This window comes from Patella vulgata, chromosome 4 (assembly GCF_932274485.2).
Source record: "Patella vulgata chromosome 4, xgPatVulg1.2, whole genome shotgun sequence".
Classification (NCBI taxonomy): domain Eukaryota; kingdom Metazoa; phylum Mollusca; class Gastropoda; family Patellidae; genus Patella; species Patella vulgata.
Window position 1 is genome coordinate 8,033,790 of NC_065882.2, and position 12,082 is coordinate 8,045,871.

General features: G+C 34.8%; 1 protein-coding gene across 1 annotated transcript; it reads right to left on the reverse strand.

Moving 5' to 3' along the window:
* Positions 1-70: 70 nt before the first annotated feature.
* Positions 71-8,293, reverse strand: LOC126819116 (tRNA (adenine(58)-N(1))-methyltransferase catalytic subunit TRMT61A). Its single transcript, XM_050546991.2, has 3 exons — positions 7,871-8,293; positions 5,780-6,046; positions 71-4,524 (listed from the first exon to the last, which is right to left on the reverse strand). Exons 1-3 carry the CDS (start codon positions 8,193-8,195, stop codon positions 4,109-4,111), a joined length of 1,008 nt encoding a protein of 335 aa, XP_050402948.1. The 5' UTR covers positions 8,196-8,293; the 3' UTR covers positions 71-4,108.
* Positions 8,294-12,082: the final 3,789 nt, after the last annotated feature.

Consider the following 12,082-nt stretch of genomic DNA (forward strand, 5'->3'; position numbering starts at 1 on the left):
TATTGCATCATTTAGTTTAAGGGACCAATCATATCAGTAATTGCACAGGTTCAGGGTCATGAATATACTAGTTTGTGCGTGATGTTTATAGGTCCTATAAAAGAAATCGTGGCAAACTTTTATGTCAGATTTCATTAGATTCCGGAGAGATTACCATCTGAGTTCCTAGACAGCAGACAGATTCTGGAAGAGAAAAGATGAAGCAATTTCTATCAGCAGACACGCCCCAGCACATCTGGCTGGCTAGTGTTTGAGAATGACTTTAGTATTGTAATCTATACTATGCTTGTATCCATGTATCTGGCTATGATATATAAATTTAAAAAATGAACTGTTGCATTGTTATAACTACTGAGAAGACAAACGTCTTAAGAAAACAGTACGAAGTAAATACACAACGTGAAGGGGAAGCAAAAGCAAAGACGACAAGTGAAAATACTAGACGATCAAAAGGGCTGTTCTAAAATATGTAGCAGAGAAAAGAGAGTATGTGTCACACGTTGGATGTGGGGAGTTGTCTCTGCGTATTTTCCACATCTAACCAGCGACTTCATAGCACTAGGAATAGTGTTACAAACACTAGAAGGCCTACGTTTATGATTTACTTTAAAAGAGCTAAGTCGCTAATATTTGGGATCTAGAAATTAACACAAATGGGTCGCAACGTATATAATAATGTAATATGAATGTATATAAACTGATTTACATTCAATTGTTTCCATTTTTATCCTCATTTTAAATCAGTTATGTTTGGCGAAATACGCCAGAAATCTCAATCAAATGGCAATCTCTAGGGTTTGGTTAGTCCAGTCTACACCGATAGTATTTATTGCGATGCTCTCAAAATAAGAATATGGCGTCACCGTTTGACATGACTGGTGGAATATGTCTAGCCTCGTTCTTCGAGTCCCGTGTTACAAATGGTGCTGAAACGCTTTTGTCTTAAATATTGGATATCAGAAGTAAGTCCATCTTTTCCCATTATGATCACAACATCAATGTTGATTTAAATGTGGATATTGAGAGAGAGAGAAATGGGGTTTAACATCCACTCTACACAAACTCGGTCATTTCGGGACTAACACATGGTTTGATTTTATTTCAATAATTCGCTTGTGTGTAGGGGTCTTTAGCAGTGGGAGGAAACCAGAGGACCCGGAGAAAACCCACGAGGTTGGACAGACGACCCTACTCCTTGTCACATACAACCGGGAATTCGAAACCATGCCAGTTGACTCAATGACAGGTCTTATGATACAGAGCGCACGTGCTAACCATTCGGCCATCCAACCTTCCCCCCACACCCCTCTGATATTGAGTTAGAGACTTGGCTACTTTAAATGTGGTGTTTTCTCGGTCAACTGATCGGATTTCATTGCTGTCATGCTTCACGGGAAACCCTGAAAAAAAAACAACCATTCTTTACTTTTGACTTATATACTTGGTATGGTGGATTTTGATCTCAATATTGCTTTCGTCGATCGTGCGACTTGAATTTGGTGAAATAACATTACAAAGATTTTAATAGCAAATATTAATATACATTGAAAATGTGCTGATCAATGTATGCAGTGTGCACAAATCGCCATTCTTATACAGTAATATTATCACAAATCGCATATTACGGAGTATATAGGCCTATATATATATATTAATATGTTTTTTTCCGCATAAAATTATTCAAGTGTATAATTTGAACGAAACTTAATTGCCAGCACGACTTGCTTAACCAGACTGATATTTTAATTTTGACGAAATAGCTATAATCAGCCACTTCATGTGTTGAAAACGCCTTAACACTCGCTGAAAGTAAAAAAGTCAATTTTGCTCATTATTATTATTATTATTATTATTATTATTGTTCGATTTATATAGCGCTTCATTACACGTGAAGTGTTTCTAAGCGCATATCACAAACATATACTTCAAACACACAGAAACAATCAAAATCAGGAGAACATAATTAAACACAGCTGCCTGTTAGGCGCTATTATTCAAAGGTTTATATCCAACAAATCAACCGGCTAATCTCTATATTGAACTCAGTCGAGGTATTACCTGATGAACACCTACACCAAGTAGAGTTCAAAAATAAAAACGAAGTTTAAAAGAATCAACTTCATTAACAAAAATTAAACAATCAAAATCGACTTATTTACGCATTTAACGGAAATGGTGAAACTTTTATGAGAATCGAATAATAATTGACACTTTTATAGATCAAAAACCTTGAAAAGTGACTTGTAGAAAATCTTCTACATGTATTCTCTGCAACCGTACAAGTTAGAAACCATTTTGTGGTATCTGTATGATCGTATGGGTTCATTCTATTTGGTGATTGGAATCAAAAATCATTTGAATAATTTGAATAAAATATCTGTTTTGAAGGCTAAAATACAGTTTTTGTCCAAAAGACGAATGATAATTGACTCTTTTACAGGCAAAAAAATGTGAAAAATGACACATGCAAAATTGCCTATATCTCGGTAACTGTGCATATTACAAATTAATTTTCACATACGTTCTCTTATTATGGATTATTGCTATGAGTTTATGAAAGTTATGAAGAAATAATTTAAAATATGAAGACGCTGAATGGGTTTGTAAATAGCTTAATTTTACACCTTTTTTCATCCTTTAGTCGAAGTAGCCCGAAAACGAAAAAAAAAAAAAAAAAGTGAGCCCGATGTTTTGTGCTCCCCTAAAGGGCACTCTCTTTCAGTTATTCAGTTATACCATATTTGAAAAAATAATTTTCGCTTTCAAAAAGTGGTACCAAACTGTCGAAATTGTAGTATTTGGTAAAATGATATCACTTCCAGTGCCGACAGGAAACTTCAAAAGTAACAAAAAAAAGACATTTTGGAAAACGGAGCATATGAACTTTGTTTTATACAAATCGAACAATAAATAATTAATGTAGGACCCAAAACCTGAATTAGCCAATGGCAGCTAACGAAAATTATTGAGAAATTTTTTTTTTCACATTTTTGCTCAAGTCAGAGGACCCTTTCTTTAATCCTGTGTAAAAATCAAAACATATTTATAAATAAAAAAGATTTTTGTAAAAATTTAAATTTTCAAAATTTCGCACCTCATGTCAGAGAAGATTCCTCGAAAATCAAAATCTAAAGTTCCGTAGCTATTTGCCCTGTCTCCGGCTATGTCAAAATCTATCAAATGTGAAAATATGTTGATTATTGTAAATATTTCGGCAATATTTAAAAAAAACCGACAACTTTGGTCATTTCGGACTTTTCACACTTTAATAAGAAAGGATATCTCGTGTTGGTCAGCATTAACTAAGTATTGTTGTGTACATGTATATATTGTCTTGTTATATTTTCATATTTTATCATTGCTTGATAATGACTAGAGAAACCTATTCCATAGAATTGTGACCTGTATCTTCCAGATCAATTACTAAATGCCATTGAAACAATTTAAAGTTACAATTTCATATTTTCTAAAAAAGTCAAAACATAATTATTTCTATGTCTTTTGCTCAATAGGTTGTCAACTCACTATTATACGATCATAGGTTATCTTTCTCACACTTAAAAATCTTCACAACGGAAATAATAACACAATTACCTCCCTTGTTTTACTATTCCACACCATTGAATAGCTATCTTCAAAGTTTGAATTTGAAGTTGAAAATGATATTTTTGCCAATTTCTCAACTGGCAATAGTGATTAATAGGATTATTCTTTAACAAGGTAGGATTGTTTTTAGATACCATCTATTTTAAGGCTTTATTTTAATACATTTTAAAAATATAACTTAAAAATATGAAATTGTAACTTTAAGGAGTGAGGTGTACTAATAAATTATTCAAAATTCGACTTTTAAATACTAGCTTGGAATGGAAGAAATATAAAATATTATGGATACACAATTCACAGAATCTTCATGTATTTCAAACAAACCATTAAACAGTAGTTGTAACAACACAATTTCAAAACAATAAAGTCTAAACATCAATTTTTAGGAACATATATAAACATATTTCCATGAACGACTTAATGTTTTCATTATGGCATTGGTAACATCTTTAATTTCACAAAATTAACATTATAATTTGACAGATAATTTATTCTTGTAAATTTATTGCCCATACAGTGTTGCAAAAGTTAAAAATCCAGTATGTCCCTGCATGTCTTGAACAGGGGAGGCTGTCACAAATTCATAACAATCTTGTCCTTTCTTTTTGTCTTTATTGTTTTTACCAGAATTATTTGTATTTTCAAGACATGGCTTTTTAGCAACACTTTCACCAGTTTCAACCATATCATCATTTGTTCCCATTTCTATTGGTTTTTTTCTATCTATTTTAACTTTCTGCATTTTTTCTAATTCAGTTAATTCCCCCAAGCTAGCTTTAGGCAAGCCAGTATGCTTAACATGGAATTTTCTCAACAGGCATTCTAAAATTTTGATGTCTTGGAATCCTTTTTCAGTTAAAGTGGCACAAGTTTGGCTTACTTGTTCTATACATGGAGAAAAAGAACATATTCTTCCACCTTGAAAATAAAACATAAATGGAATGCAGAGATTGATTAGTTATGTATTTATCAGTATAATCTGACCTGATGGGGTCAATGTAAATGCATATAAATAGAGAGAGAGAGAGAGAGAGAAATGGGGTTTAACGTCCACTCGACACAGTTAAGGTAATTTCGGGACCAACATATGGTTTAATTTTATTTCAATAATTTGCTTTCGCGAAGGGGTCTTTAGCAGTTGGAGGAAACCAGAGGACCCGGACAAAACCCATGAGGTTGGACAGGTGACCATACTCCATGTCACTAACAAACTGGGGATTCGAAACCAAGCCAGTTGACTCAATGACAGGCCTTATGATACAGCATGCACATGCTAACCATTCGACCATCCACCCCCCCACCCCTTGCATATAAATAAATACAATGCAACCCTTTCTAAAATGACAGCTGAGTTGCTTCTGGTAAGTTTAACAAATATGTAAGATACTTGATAATTACATCATTGTAATGTTATTGACAATATTGACTGAGCAGTACCTACAGACCAATTAATCACCATTGTTTATTTTCTTCTTTTGATTAGGGTTAAGTTTGATTTGGTGATATAACTGTTTTAAAAGGTAACTAACTACTCCATTTTGCCACAGAAAAGAAAGATAGGTTGCCAGGCAATGAAACATACACCCACAGCTTGGGCTGGCAATCAATACCGATTTTAAATATCGATATTGGAAAATTTGAAGTTGAAAGAAATAACTGTTTGTATAATGTATGCTAATAATGCATTTAAAATCGAGTTATTTCCCCATAACAATTAATTAATTAATTATTCATTGTCATTGTTGTAAACGGCCGCACAAATTACGTATATATTGTCATCGCCCACCTCCGTCCGTTCATATTTTGTTTGTGGACACTCTACAAGTCACAATTTTTATCCGAATTTGACAAAACTTGAAATATAGGTTTACATCACAAAGATCTTGGTTCCTTTCGATATATTGGCATATATCAGACCGTAACTTCATCAATTATGGCCCCTGATTGTACGAAAAATCAGGTCTTAAGCTTGTGGGCACTACAGAGGTCAGAATTTTTATCTGATTTTGTACTATCCATGTTAACTATCTTCCCGTTCGTTAATTTCAAGTATTTCAACTGCCAATAAATTAATAAACACAACTTTTATTAATTTATGTGTGCTGCGATAAAAACCAAAAGAAAAATCATAAAATATGATTGTGTTAAAATTAAAAAGATGGACAATCTGTACCTTGTAGTTTAATGGCCTGTTTAGCTGATTCAATACAACTCCAAGGTGAAGGTAGATCTAGAAAAACAGCATCAGCAACATGATTTAGTTGGAAGCCATCATTACACACATCTCGATGAGTTATTGTCACATTATCTGACAAACCATGTTCTACAAACTCTTGACCAGCTTTCTCAAATCGATCTTTGTGAAACTCAAATGTGAACAAATGACCAGTTGGCATGACACTTCTTATAATAGCATGTGATAAAGATCCGCTTCCAGTACCTATAAAACAAAGAGTAAAGCGATATTTTGATAGGGAGATTGACATGGTCTAGTGGTCTAGAGTGCAGCGCTTCAAGCTCTAGCTGGACTGTCACCTATGGCTTGCAGCCATGGTTTTGATTCCTGGTGTAAGGATATGTGGCTTTAAAGGGACAATAACACTCTTGCTGGCTTGACAGCTCCAAAAAATAAAAAATAGCCTTATTCTAAGTATTAGATGTGTTAGTGTTCTACCGGTTGTGTAAATTATCCATTAAATCCTATTTTACTTGTCCAGAGGGTTCAAAAATATTTTTAAATCCAAGTCACACTTGAAAAGCTTTAAGTCAGGCTTTTCAAATCATTTAGTTGAATTTTTCCGATTTTTTAAATTAGGTGTGTTAAGATGAAATTTGTATCATCAATTAATTTGAATATTGTAAAATAGTGCAATTTGTTGACCAGAATAAAGATTTATATCATTCAGTTACAACAAGAGTTTTTCTCCCACATGCGAGAATCTACTAAAATAAAGATTTGTCTGCGATATCTCTCACAGTGGAAGCGGACGTTAAATTGTCAATAAACAACAATCTTTTGATACGAGCTGACTTAAGTATCATCTAGACTGTTTTCCCTATGCAATTGAGAAATAGGAGAGGAAACAACCAACTGGTCATCCAAACCACCTTCGAGAACAAAATGCAGAGGTAAGTAAAAGAGGTAGAAAATAGATATGGCAAACTGAGCACTATTACAAAGATAGGTTGCCAGGCAACGAAACATACGCCAACAGCAGCTACATCGTCCGAGTGGTCGACAAGGGTTGTCACACATTTATTCTTTTGTAGATAATTGGGGGCATTTATTTACAAGAGAATTTCATACAGATCAGATTATAATTTTTTCGTCGTTTGAGGGTTCACAAGGTTCTACAAACTGAAATAAGGGCCTTAACTCTGGAAGTAATGTACAGAAATTGTTGAAATTTGAATGGCTTTTTCATTTCACTAATTCAAATAATGCATATACATGTAAATTTCATACAGATTGGACTATAACTTTTGCCATTTGAATGTTCACAAGTTCAACAAAATAAATTAAGGGCCATAAATTTAGATCAACAGAAATTGATGACATTCAATGTGATTCTTGATTTCACTAATTTAAATAATGCATACAGATCAGATGATAACTTTCATCATTTGAGGATTCACAAGGTTCAACAAGGACAATAACTTTACAAGTAATTATTTGAAAATGCTGAAATTCAATAGGATTCTTCGTTTCACTAATTTAAATGATGCATAAATTTTGTACAGATCAGACGATAACTTTCGTTCTTCGAATGTTCACATGGTTCAGCAAAGTTAAACAAGAGCTATAACTCTAGTCGTAATTATTGGAAATTGCTGAGGAGTCTTCGTGTCACTATTTAAATGATCTGTGTAAATTTCATACAGATTGGACGATAACTTTGTCATTAGAGCATTTACAAGGCGCAAAAAAGTAAAACACGAGCCATAACTTCAGAAGAAATTAACGGAAATTGCTGAGATTCAATGTGATTCTTTGTTTTACTAATCTAAATGATGCACATAAATTTCATACAGATCAGATAATAACTTTTGTTGTTGGAGCGTTCACAAGTTTCAATAAAGTGAAACAAGAACAATAACAAAGTGAAACAAGGGCCATAACTCTAGACGTAATTAAAGGAAATTGCTGAAATTCGATAGGGTTTTTCGTTTCACTAATTTAAATGATGCATATAAATTTCATACAGATCGGATGATAACTTGTCTCGCTCACGACCATTAAATTATTATAAACTTTATACTGTACCAGCTTCTACTACAACTGAACCAGCTGTTAGTTCAAGTTGAAACACTATCATGCTAATATCTGTTGAATATAAAATCTGTGTTCTGTGAGGCACAGCTTGTGTCCAAAGTTCTGATGTTGGATGTAGCAAATATATCCATCCTTTAGGACAGTTAATTTTAGTACCATAGTTTTTGCCAATGAGATCGCCGTGTTTTATAGCACCGTACGCCGTCTGCAATGTTTGTCCTAAATTTATTTTTAGTGGCGCAATATGAGATGGACTGAAATATAAAATAACTTTATCGCCATTTTCCACCGATTTCTTATAGCTAGAAAACCCCATCTCGATGTATAATAAGTTTTGAATTCCCTAGCATTACTCAATAGCCTAAACCTTAATAAAGGAAATCACTTTGGACACTACTGGATCTCGAGTAGACTAATCACCGGAATCTACCTGAAGTCACCGGAATTCACCGGAAGTCATTTACAATCACCGGAATTCACAGGTATTCACTTCGAAAATCCCCGATTCCTCCCACAAAACTAATTTATTTTAAATGTATAATACATTATAATATAACGAATAACTATTTTGATCTCTCTGACGGCACGTCGAATTATCCAATAACTGCCCAATAAGACCCAATAAGACCTAAAAATACCCAATACTCCAAAATAACACCCAATAACTCCAAAATGTTGACTTTGGAAACACAAAATAACAATTTAGTTGAATTTAAGAAGCTTCGCTGCCTTGTGACTTGTGCCTAAATCGGGGTTTCACGCAAATTCGCCTGAAGGAAGATAACTCGAGTATCTGATTTATGTTGTCATTTAATGTATGCTTTCGTTCAGGCCCGTAGCCAATGCCCCATCCCCCCCCCCCCCTGAAAAAATGTTTTGCCCCTCCCCGGCGAAAAAATAAATGTGCAGACCATAGCTCTAAAAATACTTACTGTAGACTGTGCCGGGTGTGCCCCCCCCCCCCCCCCCCATAAAAACTTCACTGCGCCCTTCCCCCTGAAAAAATGTTTTGCCCCCCAAAAATTTTTTTTGCAGACCATAGCTCTAAAATACCTACTGTAGACTGTGTCGGGTGTGCTTTTTTGCAGACCATAGCTCTAAAATACCTACTATAGACTGTGTCGGGTGTCCCCCCCCCCCCCCAATAAAAATTGGTGATGTCAAATTCCAACACGAAACAAATTCTGTGAAAACAACAGCTTGCAGAAAACTGAAAAATCTTGATGTTGAACAATTTGCTCAGGGACTAAATAAATCCTTTTTAAAAGATCCAGGTGATAATATAAATGCTCTGGTCAATAACTACAATACCAATGTTACAAAATCTGTCGATTTGGTGGCACCTCTAAAATCTAGGAAATCTAAAGGTTCAAATCTCAAGTCTTGGTACACTGATGATATTGATGAGGCGAGGAAGGAGCGCAAAAAATCTAAGAGAGCATAGCAGTGATGGGTAATTAGTGGTACACAAGGAAATATATAAATCCAAGGCAGGAGCGGTTGTGAAGAAAATTGAACGTGCTAAATCGGTTTATTTCGCTTCCAAATTAGATTCATCAGATTCTATTAAAAAGCTGTTCAAAGTTGTAAAAACTCTCACAGTTGATGTATCTAGTAAACTTCCCTCTAGGACCAGTCACCAGCAATTGGCAAAAGGTTTTTGTCAATTTTTTATAAAGATAAGGTCAGTAACTTAAGAAAAGAGCTCGACAGCGAAACCCATGCTAATGACTCCTTTGCAGATTTCTCTTCACTTTCACTCTCTTATCTCAAAGTATTCGAGTCTGCGTGACAACCGATACTGTTAAGGCTACAATACTTAGGGCGAAATCTGCAACCTGCAGTCTCGATCCGATACCAAAGTGGTTATTTAAGAAGAGACCTGTGCTCGATTCTCTTATTGGCATCATCACCAGGATTATAAATACTATCCTGTTGTCAGCAACAGGCCTACATCTTTGAAATGTGCATTAGTACTACCAATATTAAAGAAACCTAGTCTTGATCAAGATATTTTAAAGAACTATAGACCAGTTTCTAATTTACCATTCCCTGAAAAAGTTTTTGAAGGTCGTCGCGCAACAAATCACAGAATATCTAAATAGAAATCATCTTCATGAACCTTTACAATCTGCATATAAAATAGGTCACAGTACATAGACAGCTCTACTGAAAATAAAATCGGACATTGACACGTCGTTAGATAGAAACTGTGGAATTTTGTTGGTCTTGCTAGACTTAATCGCAGCATTCAACACTACTGAACACCAGATACTTTTTAGCAGACTAGAAACTCGGGTCGGCATCACAGGAAATGTGCTGTTGTGGCTTCAATCCTACCTTCAAAACAGGAGTCAGCAAATACTAATCGGGGAAACGCTCTCGGACCCAGTCTCGTATTGTTCATTGGAGTTCCCCAAGGTTCAGTTCTGGGTCCAACGGTCCATTATTATTTTTGCTATATACTTGCTTCCACTTGGACCTCTTATCCGAAGACAAAATGTTCAAAATCACGGTTTTGCTGATGATACCCAGTTGTATTGTTCGTTTGGTATTTCTGACCCTGTACCATTACGAGAATCTTTACATAAAATAAAAAAATGTTTGGCTGATATTCACTTATGGATGTCTTTCAACAAACTAAAATTAAATGATGAAAAAACTGAATGTTTGGCTGTGTATCCTAAATCTCAGATAAAAAAACATTAGAGAAATTCCTGGTTTAAAAATCGGAATGGCCCCTGAGTACGAAAAATAGCATTTTTAGCTTGTGATCCCTCTAGAGGTCACAATTTTTATCCGATTTAAAAAAAACGTTCGAATATATCACCGTTACACCGTAATGCTTGTCTAGTTCAAATTTCGTGAAAATCGGGGCAAAACTGCTGGAGAAACTGGCCGTCCCACATGCGCAAATAGTGTAAACATCTGGTAAATCAATGTTGTTGACCCTCTAGAGGTCACAATTTTAAACCGATTTCGATGAAACTTGAAATACATGTTTATAACCCAAAGATATTGGTTTCTCTCGATATTCGCGCATATCGGATCGTAATTTCCTGAAATATGGCCCTTGATTGAACAAAAAATCACATTTTTAGCTTGTGGTCCCTTTAGAGGTCACTATTTGTATCCGATTTAAAAAAAACGTGTGAATATATAAGCATTACAAACTAAGATCTTAGTTCCTTTTGATAATCGTGGATACCCGAACTTAACTTCCTGGATTATAGCCCCTGATTGTTCGAAAAAATCGCATTTTTACCTTGCGGATTCTCTAGAGGTCACAATTTTCTTCTGATTTTTAAAACCGTTTAAATACATCACCATTCCACCAAAAGGTTGAATTCGAATTTCGGGAAAATCGAAATGAAAATGCCCGACAAAATGGCCGCTCTGTGTACGCAAATTGTGTAGAAGTGTGTAATACGAAGGTTGTTGACCCTCTAGAGGTCGCAATTTTTATCCGATTTTGATGAAACTTAAAACATATCTTTATATCCCAAAGATCTCAGTCCCTTTTGATATTTGCACATTTCACGCCGTAACTTTATGGATTATTGCCCCTGATTGCAGTACAAAAAGTCACGTTTGTTTTAGCTTGTTCTCTATCCATCTCTTGCAAAATGTCGGCGTATCCTGCCTGGCTGTCGCTGGTTCTCGGGGGCCGTCGCTGGTTCTCGACACCCTTGTCTTTACATGAAGAATTCAAGCTTTTATGACCAGGTAGTAATTAACACAGCCATTCACCCAATTGGAGGAGACGTACACCACAACTTGGCTCCCAAGATGGATTATCTATAGTAAGTTAACAGTGGTCAGCTATGACAGAGATTAGAAACAATAATAGCATGGTCCATGATAATAGTAATGAGATAATCCATCTATAAACATAACATAATCAAGGCCCATATAGTCACCTGAGCAAATGAATGAATGGATGTCAATTAAATACTACCCCTTAACAACTATAAAATATTATTAAAGTTACAATTTCATATTTTTCTAAGAAAGTCAAAACATTATAATTATTTCTATGTCTTTTGTTCGATAGGTTGTCAACTCACTATTATACGATCATAGGTGTCATTCTCACACTTAAAACTCATTTACACCGGAAATAACACAATTACCTGAAAATGATATTTTTGCCAATTTCTCAACTGGCAACAGTGAATTATAGGATTATTAGGATTATTCTTT

Bases quoted from the DNA above. Each gene is read 5' to 3' on its own strand.
- LOC126819116 (XM_050546991.2), bottom strand. From the start codon at position 8,195: ATGGGGTTTTCTAGCTATAAGAAATCGGTGGAAAATGGCGATAAAGTT. The intron at 6,047-7,870 runs GTACAGTATAAA...TTTGTTTTATAG, and splicing joins TTCAGTTGTAGTAGAAGCTG to GTACTGGAAGCGGATCTTTA. The intron at 4,525-5,779 runs GTACAGATTGTC...TTTATTTTCAAG, and splicing joins ACAGGCCATTAAACTACAAG to GTGGAAGAATATGTTCTTTT.